The sequence below is a fragment of the Rosa chinensis genome, chromosome 5, assembly GCF_002994745.2.
Source record: "Rosa chinensis cultivar Old Blush chromosome 5, RchiOBHm-V2, whole genome shotgun sequence".
In the NCBI taxonomy this organism is placed as follows: domain Eukaryota; kingdom Viridiplantae; phylum Streptophyta; class Magnoliopsida; order Rosales; family Rosaceae; genus Rosa; species Rosa chinensis.
The window spans coordinates 77,056,864-77,078,936 of NC_037092.1; the positions used below are offsets into that span (position 1 = coordinate 77,056,864).

General features: G+C 37.1%; 1 protein-coding gene and 5 non-coding genes across 7 annotated transcripts; all 6 read right to left on the bottom strand.

Moving 5' to 3' along the window:
• Window positions 1-587: 587 nt before the first annotated feature.
• On the bottom strand, window positions 588-4,098 carry LOC112166907 (gamma-interferon-responsive lysosomal thiol protein). 2 transcript variants are annotated; one of them, XM_024303841.2, is made up of 6 exons: window positions 3,788-3,929; window positions 3,031-3,425; window positions 2,702-2,767; window positions 2,260-2,400; window positions 1,300-1,392; window positions 588-1,049 (listed from the first exon to the last, which is right to left on the bottom strand). In XM_024303841.2, exons 2-6 carry the CDS (start codon window positions 3,316-3,318, stop codon window positions 861-863), a joined length of 777 nt encoding a protein of 258 aa, XP_024159609.1. In that variant the 5' UTR covers window positions 3,319-3,425; window positions 3,788-3,929; the 3' UTR covers window positions 588-860. The 2 variants fall into 2 exon arrangements, with proteins under 2 accessions (XP_024159609.1, XP_024159610.1); XM_024303842.2 differs by lacking the exon at window positions 3,031-3,425 and having other exon boundaries at window positions 3,788-4,098.
• Window positions 4,099-8,658: 4,560 nt separating this feature from the next.
• LOC112168600 lies at window positions 8,659-8,775 on the bottom strand. Its single transcript, XR_002924359.1, has one exon. It is a non-coding gene; the product is annotated as a U5 spliceosomal RNA (small nuclear RNA).
• A 1,364-nt stretch (window positions 8,776-10,139) lies between these two features.
• LOC112168578 lies at window positions 10,140-10,334 on the bottom strand. The gene has a single exon (XR_002924339.1). It is a non-coding gene; the product is annotated as a U2 spliceosomal RNA (small nuclear RNA).
• Window positions 10,335-12,630: 2,296 nt separating this feature from the next.
• Window positions 12,631-12,825, bottom strand: LOC112168584. The gene has a single exon (XR_002924344.1). It is a non-coding gene; the product is annotated as a U2 spliceosomal RNA (small nuclear RNA).
• A 1,288-nt stretch (window positions 12,826-14,113) lies between these two features.
• On the bottom strand, window positions 14,114-14,230 carry LOC112168592. The gene has a single exon (XR_002924352.1). It is a non-coding gene; the product is annotated as a U5 spliceosomal RNA (small nuclear RNA).
• Window positions 14,231-15,387: 1,157 nt separating this feature from the next.
• Window positions 15,388-15,548, bottom strand: LOC112168610. Its single transcript, XR_002924369.1, has one exon. It is a non-coding gene; the product is annotated as a U1 spliceosomal RNA (small nuclear RNA).
• Window positions 15,549-22,073: the final 6,525 nt, after the last annotated feature.

The window sequence follows — 22,073 nt, forward strand, 5'->3', positions numbered from 1 at the left end:
ATCGCCGGCCCAATATGTAGCATGTTTTTTTAAATTTTTTTTTTTTTTTTTTTTTGGTTTAACTTCACCCATCCTAATGCGAGTGAAATTTTAAACTCATGACGTTTACAATGTTCGTTAGGTCAGCTAACCAACAAGCCACAGCTCACCGGTATGTGTTTTCAAGTTTTATTTTTTGCACAATAACGAGAATTGCGAATTACTTGATGGTTTGTTACTGCTTGGTTGGGGTCGAAAGCTTGGAAAGATTCTTGAAAACCAAGTATTGTTTATGGAAGTCGAGCCATCATCAGTTCCGGTTGTGGTTTCAGCTGCTGCTACAGAAAAACACGAGTTATTCCAGCAAAACCATGTCAGTTTATTGACTTAGAACATCCGTTATAAATTATGAAGTAATGTAGCTGGATTTTCTTTCTTCAAAAATATGATCAACAAATAATGAAACACTTGTTTCTTTTTCTTTGTCAAGGTTGCAACCATAGTTTGTTACTTTTTTCATACAAACTATATGATAGCGTCAAATCCTTGGCCACAAAGTTGGAGAGAAAGCCGATTGCCAGTCACCATCCATCCATACATCACCAATATTGAAGTTTAACCTGTTCCTATATTTCATGTCATCTAATTCTGGAAGAAATAAAAAATAATGAACATGAACTACTGTATATTTATTTATCATAACAGATAAAGGTAGATTTGAAGTCTCTTTCTTCATTACCAACCAGCTCAAGTAATTGCACTCAACTTCAAACAGCGATATAAGCAAGCTTAATTTCTAGCTGTTACACATATGATCGATGCACGAATAATCCCTATGGAGCTACCAGACATCTATATCCAAAACGCCATGTTCACCTGACTCACATCCATGAAGTTAGAGTTGATCGAATTCTTCCAAATAATGCTGGCATCTTTCCCTCCTTGCAGGCGACTGGATCGTTAGGTTTTTCCCCTGCCATTTGGATAGTATTGAGGTATTCATTGCAGCCCTTGAGCATTGCGGTGCCATTATAAGCATTGCAGACATAGCTTAGAAAGTTTTCATAGTCCTACACGAGAAGAAAAGTCATTTGTTGAAGATCCCCAAGTATATAAGTATAAAACTCCAATCTGATGATCAATCAGGGGACAGTGTGATAAATATTTTCTTTCCTTAAAGTTTACAAGTCAAATTATAAACTGCAAATAGTGCTCCGCTGGGAACTAACCATCAACAATACAAATAGTCATAACAGGAACTTGATGGCAACAGTAATGCCAATGAGAAATTTCATAGATAATCATGATAAAGGAACAAACCTCGTAAAGTGGCTGTCCATCCACAACTACCCATGGCACATACTGATGTGGAGGCTGGAGTGCATTGGTTTCAGCTGCATATTTTAGTTCAAGCTGCCAGAAAAGAATTCCACTTATATTATGTTCCATTTTCCTTTCATTAAAAAGGCATAATAACAAACAAGGAAAAGATAAGAAACTTGTATTTTCCTACTCCACAGAAAAACAGAACTACAAGCACCTTGTGTATCTGCAACAAAGTCTGAAAAAAAAAAAAAAAAAAAAAAAAAAAAAAAAATTGGAGGTTCCAAGGGCAGTGAACTTGTTCAAAATGGCATGATAACCAAACAGTCGTGTCAAAAAAGATTTACATACATGATCCCAGCCTGTTGGTTATCCCACCATCACCTTTATGAAATGCTACATTATAAATAAGCTTCCTAGTGAAAACTTGGTGCAGATAATCAATATTTGTTCTATAAACTCCGACCATGTGCCACACTATAGACACAAAAGTATTCATAGGAAAGGTCATGTTTGCAATTTTCTACCATTAGAGGGACTTGCAACCCCTATCCCTACTACTGTCATACTTTTTGCTACTTTCTATGGTTAATAGCTATTAAACTTTGAATATTTAATATACAACGACTAATTAGCAATATGCTTTTGCACCACCTATAGGTATAAGCCTTATAATTCAATACACACCTTTTTACTTATTAAATTCAAACAAAATAACATCATGAGAGTAGACTCTTGTATCACACAGAGGTTCTTGTAAAGATACAATAAAATAGTAGTATGAATTATATGCTTTACAAGCACAATGACTAACATAACAGCCTTCGAACTCTGTGAAAAATTAATAAGCCAAATATAGCTGAATTTATATGCTTTACAAGCACAATCACTAGCATAACAGCCTTCAAACTCTGTGAAAATTTAATAAGCCAAATATGGCAAACCACGAAGACTAACCTCTTTGCCATGTCCACTATTGTAGCATTCAGCAATAAGTGTTGAGTTCAGGCCCAGTTTCTCATAACATGACTCCCACTGGGGATACTTGTGCTCGTAAACCAAACTCTCAACACAATAAATGAAAGGAAAATGATCATTCTGCATAGAGTTGAGAGTGAATCAGGAGTTAGCATTCACATTAAAGCATTACTTTGTAATGTTCACCGACCAAACAATTCTATAAATTCAAGACGGATTAGCCAAGAAGAATCAGAAATAGCCACAAATATAATGATAATAATCAATTTAATCACCAACAAAGAGATTGTTTAAGCAATAAATGTCCACCAATTAGAAACTAATAGAAATGATTTCCATAACTAACATTACTTGTATAATAAACATTCTTTTTCTGAAGAAATATATGCACTCTCTGAAATCTAATTTCATCGAATCTTACCAGTGCAGGCCAGGTCTCAATTGCACAGGCTTCCACCGTGTTCAATAAGCATTCAGATGGACCATGCTGCAAACCACAAGAACTCAATCAATATGAATTCACAAAAAGTCCACTGCATATCATCTGAATCCTAGAATGAAGAGAAAAAAAACCCCATGCAAGAAGTAGCCCCATTTGCATTGAACTACAATGTTTAACCAATATGATCCAAGAACTTTGTTTATATAAAGTAGTTAAAGATGAATCATCTAGAGAATCAGACAATGAAATGCCACCAGTTTATTAAACTAAGACACAAAATCAAAAAGGAAAAGGAATGATAAGAGGACCTGGCAATCAAAGGTGTCATTGCCTCTGAGCTTGGCATTGCCCCAAGGCACAAGCTTGAGATCAACAATGGAGATTAGATCATCTTCAAAGAGCTTGACCAAGTAATTAACCACGAAATTAGCGCTGTAGGGGCAGAGGGACTCATAGTACAAAGCCAAGGAGACTTTGCCAGATTCCAAAGGCAGAAAAGTTATAGCTGAAGCAGAACAAGTGGAGGGAGACCATAGCACCAACAAGGAAAACCATAAACCAAGAGAAAACGAAAGGGTCTTGCTAGAGAAAGCCATGGAAGTGAAAGCTAGCTTGAGAGAGAGAATGAAACAGTTTATTGGTGGTTTGATGAGGTTCAGTTATCACAGGTATAAAGTTAGTTTGTTTCGCCAGTTGGGAATTCCTGTGACAGAGAGACCAACAGACACAACAAGATCGAGTCAGAGATTTATTAGCTTCATTGCCCAAATCTTGTGGCTTACAGGTGGCATTTCATGGGTCTAATCGTTTTTATTTTCCTAATTAACCTTTTAAACAAAATTAAAAATTACTGCCTCATTAGAGATTCAATGGTCACACCACCCAGAACCCAGAAACAGTTCATCACCATTTACCCAAAAAAATTCACATTCCCAAGGGCCAAGTACAATTAAAAACTACCCAAAAGCTAGAACTAGCTAGAAACATAGAAAATTCATTCTTTTTATGAAAGCAAAAGATTCAATTTTTATATAGAGGAAAGGAAGAAAGAAAGGAAATTTGAACCTGGCAAGTGATGGTGTCGTTGGTTCCGAGCCTGGCGTTGCCGTATGGGACGAGATTCAGGTCAACGGCGGAGATGAGTCCGGTGTCGAAGAGCTTGATCAGATGTTTAACAATGAAATCAGAGCAATCAGGACAAAGGGTTTCGTAGTACAAATCCACAGAGACTTTGGTGCTCTCAGAAGAAGAGGAATTGGGTAATAGTAACACAGAGCAAACGAACAAGAGGAGGTGTGCTAGTAGTGAGGAATATTTAGAAGCCATGTTGGGATTTTTGTTTTGGGTGCTTTTGTCTGTAATTAGGAGTTTAGGACTACCACTCGAGTAGTTTTCTAGTATTTAATGGTTAAACTGAAATGGGTTGTGTATGTGACCTGAAAGGGGTCAAAATTCAGAAGTAGATGATGAGGGTGGAGATGCATTGGGATCCCAACTATTTCCACTTGGCAGCTTGTCTAATAAATTGACAGTTCAGATTTTAGTTTCTTTTACTGAGAAGAATTTTTTTTTTTTTTTACATTACAAATAGGGAAAAACTCGCAAACAGTACCTGAACTACAGACCACTAATAACTTTCGCACCTCAAGTTTAAAAACTATCACAATGGTACCCAGATTATCTAACACGACCTAACATTCATACATGCCGTCCACTTCGCTTTCCAAGGGTAAATCTGTCTTTCCACTTGCAGGAGGAGAGAAGAAAAGAAAAGAAAAAGAAAAAAAAAAAAGAACAGTACCCATGGTGTGAAGGAGAAGAGAGATGAACAGTGGAATGACAGATTTACCCTTGTAAAGTTAACACCGTTAACGGCGAAGTGGACGGCATGTATGAATGTTAGGTCGTGTTAGATAATTTGAGTACCATTGTGATAGTTTTAAAAACTTGGATACAGAAATTCGAAGTCGGCCATAGGTTGTGGACTGTTTGTATTTTTTTCCCTTACAAATATATTCACTTCTTGGATTCTTAGCTACCGACATAGATAAGCAAGAGGTGTCAGTTTCCTGAGAAGTCAAGCTTCTAGATTGATGATTCTCCAAGGCTATGAAGCAGGAGGTGTACACCTGGATTCTAGTACATGTATGGTAAGAATTCGATTGTTGTATCCTCATTATAGATCCTCTTTTATTTCCTTCAAATCCATCTAGAATCACAAGCCTTAGTACGACAACACCTATATATGAGGAAGAAACAGAGTGCACCGACATACATAGTAAAATAGTTTAAACCACTCCTGTAATAAATATTGTTTGTCCCCTTGATCAGTACGGTGGTTGGAAAAAGTTTAGCAGAATCTGTCATAGGAATGAATTGAATGACAGACAGAATTGAAAGAGCAATAGGTTTAGTATCTTATAGAATTGTTATGTTGGATAAAAATAATGACTATGAATTGATTCCTTGATGTTTTTTAATTGATTCTTTTATGTTTTTTCTTACAGGATGAATAGATTATACTCTTTTGATTGCTTTGGAACCTTCGAAGCCACCTAAATTGAGGTTAGACCGCTAAATCTCGATAGATGTGAGCTATAATTGGTTTTCGTGCTGAAAGACTTGTTAAACAGGTTATTAGAAAGATAATGTTACACGGATATGCTTACTCCTCTCATTGACTGCAAACCAGGTTATTAGAGATCAGTTGCACTCTGTTCAACTAGAGATATATGCTGCCTCTAACGATTTTTACTATAATATTTTAAGAAACTAGGTAGTAGCTGAGTGGAATCTAGGAGCCTCACCAGCAAATGCTTTGATAATATCATCATCATCATCAGATTCATATATGTATGATGATAACGATAGTGAACACTAGTGATGAGAGTAACTCAATGAATAATCTCTTTGGAGACATTCTAGTTACTGGTTCTCCTAAACCTTCGGATGAAGCTTAGAAATTTTGATGATTAGCAATGTCATATGTCATAGTGTAGAATAATATTTGTTTAACAAAACTTAAAACATATATAAAAAACTCTAGTAAAGAAACCAGGTTATTTATTTCACACTATGACACATGTGACACATTGCTAATCATCAAAGCTTATAAGCTTCATCAAAAGGTTCAGAAGAACTAGTAACTATAATGTAGTCTACAAGGAAATCATTCATTGAGTTACTCCCATTACTAGTGTTACTATCGTTATCATCATCCATATTGGAATTTGATGATGATGATGATATTGTCATAGCATTTGCTACTGAGGTTATTAGATCTCACTCAGTTGCTACCTGATTTCTTAAAATATTATATTAAAAATTAGGGTTATTATCACAAATGGTACCTGAATTTATCTTCTATTTTATCGATGGTACCTGAACTTCAATTTTGATCACAACCAGTACCCGAACTTTTCGATTTCATTTTAAATGGTACCTAAGGCCAACTTCAGTCACTATTCCGGCCAAAAAAGCCAAATCTAAAAAAAAAATAATAATAAACAAGTTCAAGGCAAGTCTATTACCAAAAAATCATCACTATATATGATTGCAACCCTTGAAATCATCAAAAAACATCACTATGATTGTCTCCCATGCCGTTTTTAGTCGGAATAGTGACCGGAGGTGGCTCTAGGTACCATTTAAAATGAAATCGAAAAGTTCGGGTACTGGTTGTGATCACAATTGAAGTTCAAGTACTATCGATAAGATTGAGGTATAGTTCAGGTACCATTTGTGATAATAACCCTAAAAATTATTAGAAGCAGCAGATATCTCTAGTTGAACGGTGTGCAACTGACCTCCAAGGTTGTACTCACCATATTTCTCTGTAGTTGAGGGGAGTAAGTATATCCGCGCAACATGTCTTTCTAATGACATGTTTAACAAGTTTTTCAGCACGGAAATTTAATTCTAGCTCATATCTATGGGGATTTGTTTTACTTAGGTGGGAATAGAAAAGAGGTCTTCTTTCAGAACCATAGCGCTTTACACTAAGAAAGTAAACTACTTTTGATTTTCCGGTTTTTTCACAAGATGATAAAAAACTGAGTGTGGTACATTACACGGATTGTGTCCTCGCTAACATTAAATAGAATGTGTCCTCGCAAACACTCAAACGCTTGTACCATCCAAAAACCATCAAATTCACTCGAGAAAGAAGAAAGCGGTTTTAATAAGAGACTCCTTGAGGAGAAATCTTCATCCAAGTGAGGAGGGATCTAATCGAGGAAGGTCTCAATAAGTGAACAAGATGAAACTCTTCGAGGAAAGGTGAAACTCCAACAAGGTGTAAAACCCTTCGAGGAAGATCTCAACAAAGTAAACCCTTGAGGAGGATCTCAATAGGGTGGAACCCTTTGAGGGAAGATCTAAGTGGGGAGGGATCTCCTCGAGGAATGATCCTAAAGGAGAAATCCTCTTGATGTGGATCAAAATAAGGTAGAACCAATCAGCGGAGTTAGCCAACTTATCCTAATTTGTAACAAGCGGAAAGCACTCTTCCACATCATTCTGGGAGTGACGTCATGAATCCACTAACGTATGACTTGCAGGCCACACATACTACTATGTGCACTAGTCGAGATATTCGCTCGAGCTCGCCTATAAATAGTTGGTAAAGTGAACGTACATTTGAGTTGAGCACTTTTCATTTATCCTTGCAAACCGATCACATATTAAACCACTTTTCAAAAGGGGCCTCTTGATTAAGACTTTTTCATTCTTATTCTAGTCAGCAAAGTAAGTGACGAGATCTTTTCCGGATATTTCCGCACCAACAGTTGAGAATCAAATATACAATTGTATATGAAAATATCGGCATTACCAGAAAATCATTTCGAGTTCCAAGTTCCCAACCTTTTAATCTGCAAAGGAAAAAACATATATATATATATATATAACACAATAAGCAAAGAAAACTTGCCACTTTGCCTTGTCCACTTCTATAGCATTCAGCTCTGTATCAAAACCGAAGATAATGAAAAGGCCATGCCATCAAAACCGGAGCCTAACCTATCAAAAACGATTGCTGAAATTCCTACTTTCCTCGACAGTCTGCCCCAAACCGATTTGAGGTACGTATCTTTAGATGAAAGTCCACAATCATATCGAATGGACCTTTCCACTGTGAAACAAAATGGTGCTTCCTCAAGTAGAGCAAACCCATTATAATCCCACCTCTATTGCAACTACTAGTCTTTTGAGTCGTTGAATTTAAGTAACAAATTCTCTCGAGGGCACTAGCCTTAACCCAAGCCAGGAGGGGGTTTGGAAATAGTTTTCAACCAGCAATAGACGCGCCTCAGCTAGAACCTCACTAGGTTATTTCTCACTAGGTTATTTCTCCTTTTATTGTTACATGACCAACTCAGCGCAGCCTCTTCTCAGTGTGGGACTTGCCATTTGTAAGACAGAATATCTACGCACTTTGGTACCCTTTCTTTTTGGTCTCTATCTGTTCAGTGATACTTAATTCAAACCGCCGAATTTGAAGTAGTATCAACTAGAAATAAAACTGTATAGCTAGTTTTGTTCCATCCAGAACAATCATACCCGTCCAAAGAAGTAGCATAAGCCATTTTGAATGGGAAACACCATTGCTTTTGGTTAAAGAAGGCACTAGGGAGACGTTCGTAAGAGCTAAAGCCTAAAGGGCTATGGCTTATATTTTGTACTCTCTGCAGCTTACCCAACAGTTATTTTTCTTTGAAATTTTGCGTTTTGCTGACTCTATAACATACAATTTCTTTCTTCTTGAAGTCCAGGTAATTTAGTAGGTTCATCAAATTTCTTTTGAAGATTAAGCATTATATTAAACACGCATTTCATGAGTACGCATTGAAGTTTTGCTCTTCCGGAGGTTCATGAATTGCATTCTTTTGTTTCTGAACAGTACTTTTTATCAAGTATTTCAAAACTAGATTTTGAGGGGTACCTGCAGAGGTGGACCCTTCCAAAAATAGGCATATGCCACTTAAAATGCCGCACACACGGTATACTTTAGTAAAAGGCAAAAGAATAGTTCGCTCTGTGCTCAATGCATGGCTCCGTGAGTTGAACAATGCTGAACTGCTTTGTTTTATAACCCTGACAGTCTGACACTAGACATATCATGTTCTCACAAGGCATCGGATTCATGACGCCTGTCACATATTATAGTTCACATCCATATGAGAGATCCAAGTGGACTTAATCAAAGAACCAAGTAACATCACTATAATGATTTCCTTTAGTCCTTCAAGCTTCCTGGACTTCCTCCAGCCAAACTAAACTCCTAATGTCGAAAAAAATGAGAGAATTAAGAGTACATTGGACACCCGCCCGGGCCGCCCCTATTACATTGAAACTGCAATGTCCGAGTTTCTTGTGTGGTTCATAATTAGTGTCACTAGTACGCTCTCACAAGGAAATGCAGGTCTGCACAGCAATAATAAGCATAATACTCATCCTCTTCTATCTTTGCTAAACCTACCAAAATCAAACATCTTCTACCAGTTCCTCCTTTAAAAAAGATCTAATCACTTAAATATAAGTAGTTCCAACACCTGAAAGCACTCTTTTAGAAGTCACCTTTGCACATGCTAGTCCTTATTATCCTCTAGAGGATAGATAGATGCATAGCTTCAAAAATCATCACTAAACATGCTATCAGAAGTGATTACACAACTCCATTTATTAAACTACATATTTTTTTCCATGTATCTGAAACTGTAACTTAACCTTCTTAACCACTCACAGGAATTTAACCCCCTATATAAACAACCCTTTTGGCTTCTCTTGGAGCAAAAATAAGAAATTATTTCAGGTAAATGGCAGTAGAACAGAATAAGTTATTGTACAAATTCAATTGATTCAAATGTAGAATATTGTAATACAAATGTGAAGCGGAAATTTGAACTTGATCTGGTATGGGGACCAAATTAGACTACATAATCATAGTTTGGCTTTGGAAGAACCTGATTCGTTCCTTTCATAAAATCGTAGTATTGCATTTCTAAACAAATATCAAGTTAATATGACGAGAATGTGACTGAAAAGTGAAAACAATCTACATATATATGCCTACACAAACTTCTATTTTCTTTGACCAAAGTCCAAATCTAAACTAACAGCAGCTAACAACATTGCAACACTCATCAGTGCACCATCAACATCATTGGCTAATTCTCCAGGAAATTATACTGGACTCTCCTGTGTCTCTAGTTTAACAAACTGCATTAACTTCATCAATTTCAGTATAACATCAGATACATTTACCGTTTCAGTAACTAACTAGCAACCGAGGATTCAGACTAACAGGTAAAGGTAAGAAGTTGAAAGTAAGAAGATGATTCTTTTTACAATCTTAAGTTGGCAAGTAATGGTCTTCTTCCAGTAACATTTGGGGTTGTCATGATTTAAACTGGATTTGGTAGGGTGCGCCAAACCTTGCTATAGTGCAACGCAAGGATGACACACGTGAGCCCCAATAGCAAGCTACTGTGGTGGACTCACCCCTTTAAAAAATTAATTTAATATCGTGTGAACCATTGGTCCACGTATCAGATATTAAACTGATAAGAACAGATACTACACTTGATCTTAGCCAAAAGGCCGAGAAAGGTATGATTTGTTTAGTCTAGCTCTTCTCTTTTTATACGGCTATACACTTCGGTTCTTCTTGTCAGGCAAGATGTGGTATACTCATTCACCTTTTATAATTGCAAATGGACTAAGCATTTTACTAACCCAAGTCCTGGCATTAAACTTCACTTGTAGTCTAACCCATATTAGATTGTTATAGATATAAAATCCAGGGCAGATGGCCATCTCTGCCATCTGCAAAGAACAACGTAAAAAGGAAAAGGAGATTTGGGACAATGAGACTCCCACTTATAGGACAAAAAATGAAAGACATGGAGTGCAGCTTTTGTTTCAGGCATCTCAAGTTAGCAGACCAGTAGTGATTCTCTAGGTACCAAAGGTGGTTGGTCTCCGAAAGCCATTGCGGCAATTTCATCCAACTTTGGTAGCGATATCTCTGTTGCCAGAATAGGAACCAGCCAATTAACGCAGCAACAAAGTTTTAGTTTCAATCATCAAATTAGCATGTACATTCAAATTCACATTTTCACTCCAACATACTGCAACAACTTCCGATGCATCAACAACAATCTCAACTCATGGAAATAAACTCTATAGCTTGCAATTCTACTTGAGATTATTTGGTACAGGAATCACACTTCTACAAGTTCTTAAAAGGCAATCTATAATTTAAGGGCTTCCAGCAACTAATCTTTTCCATCCTTGGTATTTTTCTATGATTGAATTCTTCATTTAAAAGTGTTGCTTGAACTGAGTCCATAGTTATCTAGTTGACTATGAACAACTTTCTATCCACAAACATAGCACATAAAGAGCTCAAATGTTAGATCAGAGTGGAATTATTTGCAGAGGTTTAAACAGAGAAAACTGTACAAAATTATGCACTCTGGAAGCTGCTTGCTTTCTTGAACATCACCAAGTTGCATGTGTTCTTCCACTCTTCTTCTGACAACCTCATATTTCTCTTTGGTTCAGCCTTCATCTTCATCGATCATTATCCAATTGATTTGCTGCTACTGCTGATTCAGCTTGGTAGCTTCATAGCTGATCCATTCACAATCATAGACTTATATTGCATGTCGCGTAGAGGTTGATACTGTTGAGACATTAGAAATGTTCTCAAACACCAAATTTCACATTAGAAGCATTGCTTGCCACATATCCACACAATGTCTTTAATTGATTACCAATTGTGCATCTGATATATAGTCATCTGGAATTCTGGAGCAGCCTAGCCTAGAGTCGCCAACATTTTTGATGAGATGTTCACCCTGGAGATCCTTGATGAAGAAACTTTTAGGTACTTCTGATATGAGAGCATAATACTAGCTCGTCCTCTTCTATCTTTGCTAAAGCTACCAAAGCCAAACATCTTCTACCAGTTCCTTCTTAAAAAAGATCCAATCACTTGAGTATAGGTAGTTTCAACACCTGAAAGCACTCTTTTATAAGCCACCTAACTGCATATTAGTCATTATCCTCTAGAGGATAGATAAATGCATAGCTTCAAAAATCACCTCTAAACATACTATCTGAAGTGATTACCAAACTTAATTTATATAACTTTTTTCCAAGCATTTGCAACTATGACTTAACCTTCTTAACCATTCACAGGAATTTAACCCCCTAAATAACCACCCTTTGGGCTTCTCTAAGAGAAAAAAGAGAACTTAAGTACTTCTCAGACTTCAACTTTTGGCTTGTATTGTCTTGGGCAAAATAAGTAAATTACTTTTCAGATAAATGGCAGTAGAACAGAAAGAGTTACTGTACAAATTCAATTGTTTCAAATGTCGAATCTTGTAATACAAATGTGAAGCGGAAATTTGAACTTGATCTGGTATGGGAGGACCAAATTAGCCTACATAATTATAATTTGGCTTTGGGAGAACCTGATTTGTTTCTTTCAAAATCCTAGTATTGCTTCCTAAACAAATATCAAATATGACGAGAATGGGGCTGAAAAGTGAAAACAACCTACATAAATATGCCTGCACAAACTTCTATCTTCTTCGACCAAACACATCTAAACTAACAGCACCTACCAACATTGCAACACTCATCAGTGCACCATCAACATCACTGGAAAATTCTCCGGGAAATTATACTGGACTCCCCAGTGTCTCAGTTCTCCTAGTATATCTAACTGCATTATCTTCATCAATTTCAGTATAGCATCAGATACATTTACCGTTTCAGTAACTAACTAGAAACCAACGACTCGGACCAAAAAAAAACTAAGCGAAAGGTAAGAAGATGATTTTTACAGTTCTAAGTTGATTGTCTGAAATGAGTTGTTACGATTTAAACTAGATTTGGTAGGGTGCGCCAGACCTTGTTGTAGTGCAACACATGAATGACACGTGTGAGCCCCAATAGCAAGCTACTGTAATGGACTCACCCCTTCAAAAAATTAATTTAATATCGTGTAAACCATTGGTCCACGTATCAGATATTAAACTGATAAGAACAGATACTACACTTGATCTTAGCCAAAAGGCCGAGAAAGGTATGCTTTGTTTAGTCTAGCTCCTCTCTTTTTATACGGCTATACACTTCAGTTCTTCTTGTCAGGCAGGATGTGGTATACTTATCCAATTTTATAATTGCGAAGTGGCTAAGCATTTTACTGATAAATTTGTGCTTGCTTACGCTGATACTAATTAACCCGAGTCCTGGCATTAAACTTCACTTGTAATCTACCCATATTAGATTGTTGTACAAATGAACTCCAGGGCAATTGGCATTCTCTGCCATCTGCAAAGAACAACATAAAAAGGAGATTTGGGACAATGAGAGTCCCACTTATATGACAAAAAATTAAAGACATGGAGTGCAACTTTTGTTTCAGGCATCTCAAGTTAGCAGAACAGTACGTAGTGATTCTCAAGGTACCAAAGGTGGTTGGTTTCCGAAAGCCATTGCGGAAATTTCTTCCAACTTTGGTAGCGATATCTCTGTTGCCAGAGTAGGAATCAGCCAATTAACGCAGCAACAAAGCTTCAGTTTCATCCATCAAATTAGCATGTACAACTTCCAGTGCATCAACAACATCTCAACTCATGGAAATAAAGTCTGTAGCTTGCAATTCTACTTGAGATTATCTGGTACAGGAATCACACTTTCCTAAAAAGTAATCTATAATTTAAGGGCTTCCAGCAATTAATCTTTCCCATCCTTCGTATTTTTCTATGATTGAATTCTGCATTTAAAAGTGTTGCTTGAACTGAGACCATAGTTAATTGACTATGAACAACTTTCTATCCACATGCAATATAGCACACAGAGAGCTGACATGTTAAATCAGAGTGGATATATTACAACAGTTTATTTGCAAAGCTTTAAACAGAGAAAACTGGACAAAGTTACACATTCTGGAAGCAACTTGCTTGTTGAACGTCACCGAGTTGCATGTGTTCTTCAACTCTTCCTCTGACAACCTCATAATTCTGTTTAGTTCCGCCTTCATCTTCGTCGATCTTAATCCGATTGATTTGCTGCTACTGCTGATTCAGCTTGGTAGCTTCATAGCTGATCCATTCACAGTCAGACTCATATTGCTTGTTCGCATAGAGGTTGATACAACATTCTGATATTTAGCTTCTAGTGCTGCTCTTATTTAAATTTTTTTTACACTTCAACATGCTGGCTCTCTCCTTTACAAAAATCATATCAATCATAATCCAATTCCAAGTCAAAATCCAATTGCTGGTCTCATTGTTAGCCTCATAAATCAGTCACATCCACTTGCTGGTAACAAGAAGTTTGCTGGTGACAATAAGTTGAAACTACATTTTGAGGGGCACCCACAGAGGTGCACCCTTCCAAAAATAGGCGTATGCCACTTAAAACGCCGCGCACACGGTATTCTTTAGTAAAAGGCGAAAGAATAGTTCGCTCTGTGCTCAACGCATGGCTCCGTGAGTTATAATACTGTTGAGCTGCTTTATTTTATATCCCTCTCTGTAGGCATCTCTTTCTCTATACTTCGATGTGGGAAGCTTTGCGCCTAATACACATTAAGTTAACTTACATAAAATAAATATACGGCGTTTCAGAACATCCATTATAAATCCAAATAGCATCAGAGGCTGATTGGTTACAGATCCAGTGCACTTCTGCAATTCAATTTGAAAGAGGAGGTTAGAAACAAAAACTCATTAGATTATTCTTCCCAGTGCCTTGTTAATTTCGTCATTTAGGCCTTCATGCTCAACCCTGGATATGTCCTTTTCTCGTATTAGACTTTACCACGATATGAGGCCGGCTTCACTTAAATCAGTCTTAACTTATTGTCAGTCCATCACTATTGATCTTATTAACACAGGTGCGAAATTTTAGTTTGGATATTGATAAACAGCAAGAGAGCCAAGCTTCCTAGCTAGCTAATTACTCCAAACTAATTTCAACTAAGAGAGACGAGTACTTAGAATTTCCAGACAGACTCCGCACCATTACAACAAAGCTGCCTGTCCGACTTTTCTGTGCAGTAAGTTACTGCACATTTAGCCACTGATATCTTCATGTAAAATTTTACACTCATAATCAGCTATTAAAATTTAATAAATTTACAAATTTATTGCAACCATTGCCTTTGTGCCGGTGCAAGTAACAAAAGGGACAATATTCTGATCTATTACAGGTGTCATAAAATCTGAAGCATTTCTTGCCATACATCAAGGACCATATGTCCCATTAAATTTGCTATATATCAGAACCATAGATAAGATCGTTAGAATGTGGGTCTGGCATCACAACATGTCAACTATCACAAAAGAACGTTGGTGTATAAAACACAGAAGAACACCACTCAGTCATATACAAGGCATCGTCCAGTGGCCGAAATCAACTGTTGAAAATTAAGATCGTTAGAATGTGGGTCTGGCATCACAACATGTCAACTATCACAAAAGAACGTTGGTGTATAGAACACAGAAGAACACCACTCAGTCATATACAAGGCATCGTCCAGCGGCCGAAATCAACTGTTGAAAATTAAATCAGAGATGATGTTGCTGGACAAACTAAGATGGATTCCATCACTAGCAATGAGGAGAAAATTTGGAGTAGATTTGGTGGGGGTTGCGCGAACGCAGGCCCCCTTGCAACAAATTATGACGTTGGCTCTCCCACGTATGGGAGACCATAGATGGGCACCCCTCCCAAGTGCAATGGAGGTCACCAATCTAGGCCATGGGCCTTCTTGATCGCCCAGAAACCCCGTCCAGGTAAGTATGTTGCAACTGCATATGTCTAGCTACTTTATACCCATTCTTGCCTCCCCACTTTCCTCATATTTCCTATGTGGTACAGACCGCTTGAAAAATCAAGTGGTGCATTACGAATCAACTGTGTCTTCTATTGTCACAATATTTGTTGGTTTCTTGCTTAAATTTCTTTACACGATCTGGATTTGACATAGTTCTTTTGTTCCAACCGCCACCTTCTTAGAGAGTCAAAAACAAAGACACGCAAACTGAGCCTAATGAATGGGATTAGATAGCTAGAGATTCATGAGCACATGGAATTAGGTTAATATTGGTGCTTCAGTTAGACCTCATCTAGGTCTTGTGTTATCAAAATTCACTTATTTGTACTCCACAACATTAGGAAACGTAGTATGCTTTGTACTGTGCTCTTTCAGTTCAGTATTCTGCGACATTGTTGATAGTTTGAGTACTTCATTCTCAGTGTTTAAGCTTGTTTCTGAATGGCATGATATAGATCGACTGAATTGTAATGAAAGCAACAACATTGAATTATTCATTGTTAACTAGACTTTTGATGTAGATTGAAACAATTAACAAAATAGAGATGTTAGTGCTACTCTTTTGTACACAGAAGGTGAGCGGCCAACTCCAGTAGACTCTGAGTCACTAATATATAGATGTGGAAGGGTCTCATTCTAACATTTGCTTGTATAACTCAAATGGAATCATCCAATTCTGTATTTACATCAAAGTTTTTGCACATTGATGCTTAGAAGAGAACCTAGCTATTAGCTATGAAGTTCATGTTTGGAATAGTACTTAATTGGTGCAATTTTCATTTTTGTACGTTGTTCGCAGATTAAACACTAGGCGCCGAGCTAACAGTTACTCAATGTCTTTGCCGTTCTTTAGCACTCGAGGGCTCCTGTATATCTTTGGCAGTAGCCATGGAGCCTCTCTAGTTTGTGGTTTGTCTTCATGCTGCAATACTCATTCAATGGAGATACTTATTGAAATTGGTGAATCGTGCTCTCTACTATGTGCTGACATGCATCTTTTATGTTGGGTGTAACTTCTGCATCAGATGATTGTCACTCGTGTTATCTGATGCTTTCTGCTATTACGACAATTGCCTTGTAGTTGGCGCTGTTTAGTAGGTATCTAGACGTATACATTTGCACTTCTTTCCCTTGCCTTCCTCTGCACAATATGGCTCAATTGGAAGCATTGTTGATCTTCTATGAGATGAAAAAAGTCAGTAAACTATAAGACAACATATTCATAGCAGACTTACTCATCTAAGGGACGGTTTAAAGGAATTACGAGATATATTTATACTTGTATTTATAGTTGTATTTTAGATTTCCTAGAAAACTATCTATTAAGTGAGCAACTTTGATATTCATGGATTTCATATTCTTTTAGTTCTTTTTATTTATTTAGAGACCAAAAATAAAAATCCAAACAAAAATTGGTTGGATGGTAATAGTCATCAAATAAAAGAGTTTGAATAAAGTACTGCAAATCCAAAATTACAAAATTAACGTGATGTTTGTTACTAAAGGAATAGATGGTTGAGATGTGCAAATCAAACCATTTTAAACTTTGTATGAAAAACGAGAAGATTTTGTGTGAAGCAGTTGTGTCATGCACTCATGTGGATGGCGCAAGTGCACAATGAGAATGCGAGATATAAACATAATACATCCAAAAAACACTTGGTATTATGCAGGAATACCAAATGTATGCCTATACATGGCTGCATGCCTGCATCCGTATATTGCTAAGTGCTCATTGGCTCGTGGCATGGTGGCCGCACTAAATACCTACTCATGAAAAACACATCAAAATAAGAAAAGAATTAGGTGGACATTCACTTATGGTAAGTTTTGAAGAGATAAAGTAGAGTGAATAAAATATAAATGAAATAAGTGTACGATTCGTTTACAATTTTTAAAAGCAATACAGTTATATATGGAATTCAAATCTAAATCAGATAAGATTATCAAAAATACTAACGCACATAGAATGAGGACCACTGGTTTTCAAAATAGTTATTATAGAATCCTCTAATACGTCTATTATACAACTCACTCTGTAGACAATTATAAAGCAATCTATGTCCCATTTACAATTTTCAAAAGCAATACAGTTATATATGGAATTTAAATTTAAACCATATAAGATTATCAAAACTACTAACGCACATAGAATGAAGACCACTGGTTTTCAAAATAGTCATTCTAGAATCTTCTAATACGTCTATAAAATAACTCACTATGTAGACAATTACAAAGCAATACATGTCTAGTTTCTTAATAGCTTTTCATTTCCTTAGAGAAAATGCTGAACCATTTTGAGGGCATATAAAATACAAGATGAAACATGAAGATGGTGATAATTCTGAAGAGTATATGTATGTGTGCGGTATCAAAACAACGAATCAATGATTTACCAAAGGTACACTTTTGAGAAGCAATATTTTCTTTACAAAATTTTATTTTTTTATATATAGTTGTAGTTGTGGGTGCAATTAGTGTCGGTGGTCTAATTAGTAACCGGAAATGACTTACAAACTAGCTGTTGAGGGTTTCATTTTCTTCATATTAGCCCTTTGGTGCGAACAAAGATAACTTTTACATATTCAAGTGGATCTAGACTAGATCTGACCATATTTGGCTAGATCGGGTTCATATCCAACAAGATTTGGCTATACCCAGCCTAGATCAGCCAGATCAACCTTAGATTTAGTGCTAGGTACGTTAATAGTTCCTATCGTAAAATATATATATATATAATATAAAATTAAACAAAAAAAAATAACCCTTCTTCAATCCATCAGGCTCTACCATATTTGGCTAGATTCGACTCAGATCCAACAAAATTTAGCTATCTTTGGCCTAGATCTTACTTACATGGTGCAGTCTACAGACGGAAAATCAATAACTGTGACTTGCCACTGGTGGTGGGAGAAGCAGCCTTAGATCTTATATGCTTCTCCTTCTTCTTCTTTTTTATTATGTTCTTCATTTTTAATCTTATTCTGTTATTCAAACACTAAAACTAGTAGCATATATATGAAAATAATTAATTGGATGAGTAAGGAGTTTCATTAGAACTAGAAACTGCCAACACACCATGTGAATGGTGTATGAGTTATGGATTCAGACTGAAATTATGTGCATATATATTGTAGTGGGTTGTGGATCTTGGAGGAGGGGCAAAATAGTAAAATAACACAAATATTACTGTTTATTATTTGAAGTTAAATGGCATAGTCGTAATAAAACAACAAATAGGGGCAAATCAGTAAACCAGTATGGACGTTATTGTTCATAAGGAGCTAGAACTTTAGTATAGGTAATTCGCAAAATCTTGGATTACAAAAGTTAATGGTTTTTAAGGAAAGAACTTCGCTGACCAGGGCTGGTCAGCCCACGCTGACCACACCCAATAAAAAAAAGACACCTGTCCATTAAAAAAAAAAAAATTTGGACTTTAAACCCCCGAAACATCTCTTCTCCTTCATTTACCGTCTCGGAACCAAATCTAACCCCCCCCCCCCCCGGCACCATCCAGCTCTTCCCTACTCAACCCCAGCCCCTACGGTGTTCGACGACCGAGCAGTGGCTGGTGCTCTCCTCCGGGTCAGCACCGCAACGTTACAGTGCTCCATCTCCTCCGCCGCTCGCGGAGCAGAGGATCGTGCCTCTCCCGGAGAAGGTCAAGAAGAGCCGCCGGGGACTGAGGTCCCGGAGCTCACAGTATAGCGGCGTCACGTTTTATCGGAGGACCGGGGGATGGGAATCGCATATTTGGCCCCCGGCTCTCTCTCTCTCTCTTCTAATACGGGTTTCCTTCTGACTTGTACTACTGAATTATAGGGATTGGAAGCGATGGGTATCGAATTATAGGGATTGGAAGCGATGGGTATTGGATTCGAAGCGATGGAGCGATGGGTATTGGATTCGAAGCGAGACAATGGGTACTGGATCATCAATTAGGCGGTATAAATTCTGGGTTTGGTGTTCTAATCCAAACAGTTCAATCATCAATTCTGGGTAATTAGATTTCGATTTGTGTTCTCGTTTAGCTTCTTGAAACTCTTTCAATGACAAAAGTTGGTTACTTGATTCTAATTTGATACCCTGTTGCAGGTTAATGGATACCCAGAATTGTACGAGCTTGGGCAATCAACTAATAAGTGATTCCGAGGACTTACAAGGTAAAGAGCAGTGTGATGATTCTCATTGTGAGCCTACTGATGATTTGCATGTAGTGAATGAAATTAAAAACAATGAAGAGGCAATTGAAGAGGTCATACTTGGAAAAGAGTTTATAGATGTTGAGAGTGCATATAAGTTCTATAAGAATTATGGTGGCAAACATGGATTCAATGTGAGGATAAGAAACAGTAGAAAAAACAATGAGAATTTTGTGACATGGGTGCGTTATTGTTGTGCAAAAGAAGGATTTCGAGAAAAGGACAAGCGTCGTACAAATGCATCTTATTCTCAACCAGTTACAAGATGTGGTTGTCAAGAGCATCTGACCATCCTACTGCAGAAGAATGGAAATTTCCAAGTTGTCTCATTTCAGACGAGTCATAATCATGCATTGATTAGTACTCCAATGAAGCATTTGCTTAAGGTCAATAGAAGTATATCTGAGGCACAAAAAGCACATGCAGATGATGCTGAACATTCTGGTTTCTCCATCAAAGCAACTGTGGAGTTGATGAGTAGAGAAGTGGGAGGGCCAGAGAACCTTGGATTTTCACAGAAGGACTACATGAATTACATACATAGAAAGCGAATGTCTAAAATGGAAAAGGGAGATGCAGGTGCTGTATTGCAGTACTTTCAAAAGATGCAATCTGAGAATTCGTCATATTTTTATTCAATCCAACTTGATGAGGATGACATGATCACAAACATATTTTGGGCTAATGCTCGATCGGTAAGTGATTATAGTCTGTTTGGAGATGTGCTTTGTTTTGATACGACATACAGGACAAATGAATATGGTCGACCCTTTGCACCATTTGTTGGGGTTAATCATCATAAGCAAACAACATTTTTTGGTGCAGCTTTGTTATATGATGAAACAACCGAATCTTTTATCTGGTTATTTGAGACATTCCTCTCTGCTATGTCTGGTAAGCACCCAATGACCATTCTTACTGATCAGTCTGCTGCCATGGCTAGAGCAATAAAAGAAGTTTTTCCACAAGCTACTCATCGCTTATGTGTGTGGCATCTTTATCAAAATGCTGCTAAGAATCTCAGTCATGTCTTTCATGGATCTTCAGAATTTGTTGATGATTTTAGCAATTGCATGTATGACTATGAGTTTGAGCATGAGTGGCTATTAGCATGGAATGGACTTCTTGAGAAATATGGCCTCAAGGAAAATAAGTGGTTGAATAATTTATTTGAATTGCGGGAAAAATGGGCACTAGTGTATGGGAGACATACTTTCACTGCTGATATGAAAAGCACACAGCGAAGTGAATGCATGAATAATGTGCTTAAGAAATATTTGAAGCCAGAGCATAATCTTTTGCGGTTTTTTGAACATTATGAAAGAGTTTTGGCTGATCGAAGATATCAAGAGTTGATTGCTGAATATAAGATGATACAAACAACTCCTGTCTTGGCAGTAAGTGCACATATGCTGCAACATGGAGCAGAGGTCTATACTCCAGAGGTTTTCTTGCTGTTTCAGAAAGAATTTGTGAGAATTCATAATTATAGTACTTACAAGGTTGGTAAGTCTGGGATGACATCAGAGTATATTGTACCATATAGTTCTGAACATAATGAGCACTTGGTCAAATATGAAGCTTCAACACAAAATGTTAATTGTAGTTGTAAAAAGTTCACGTTTGTTGGGATTTTGTGTGCTCATGCACTAAAAGTGCTTGACAAGAAGAATGTGAAGAAGATTCCACCGCAATACATTTTAAAGCGATGGACAAGAGAAGCAAAAATTATGAGTATTACTAGTTATCATCCTACTGAGATTCATGGTAATCCTAAGGAGTCGATTGGCAGACCGTATGGCTACTTGTGCCGCACTTCTCGTGATATTTTAACTGTTGCAGCAGATGATGAAGAGTTAACGAGATATGCACATGAATGTTTGGTTGAGATGCTCAAAGGCTTAGAGTTAATAAAGAAAAATCGCATTGAGAAAGAGGGGAGAAGTTCTAGTGATAGCAGCTAAGTGAATGCTACTTTTGGTCAAAGTGAAGAGGTTGAGGGAATAGTTCAATCTAATGCTTGTGAAACAACAATTGTCTGTGGAGTTAAAAGAAAAGCTACAATTGGCCGTCCACGTACCAGATTCAAAGACCCGACTGAAAAAAAAAAGAGTAAAGTACCAAAGAAAAGCACAAAAGCTCCCACAAGAAGGAAAATACCCATGCAGGAACAATTCTAATCCTTCTATTACGAATAAGTGAGTTTACTTTATAATTTTGATGAATTACATCTATTTTGAAACCATTTGTAGGAATTTGAAAGCATTTTGGTCAGTTCAGAAACACA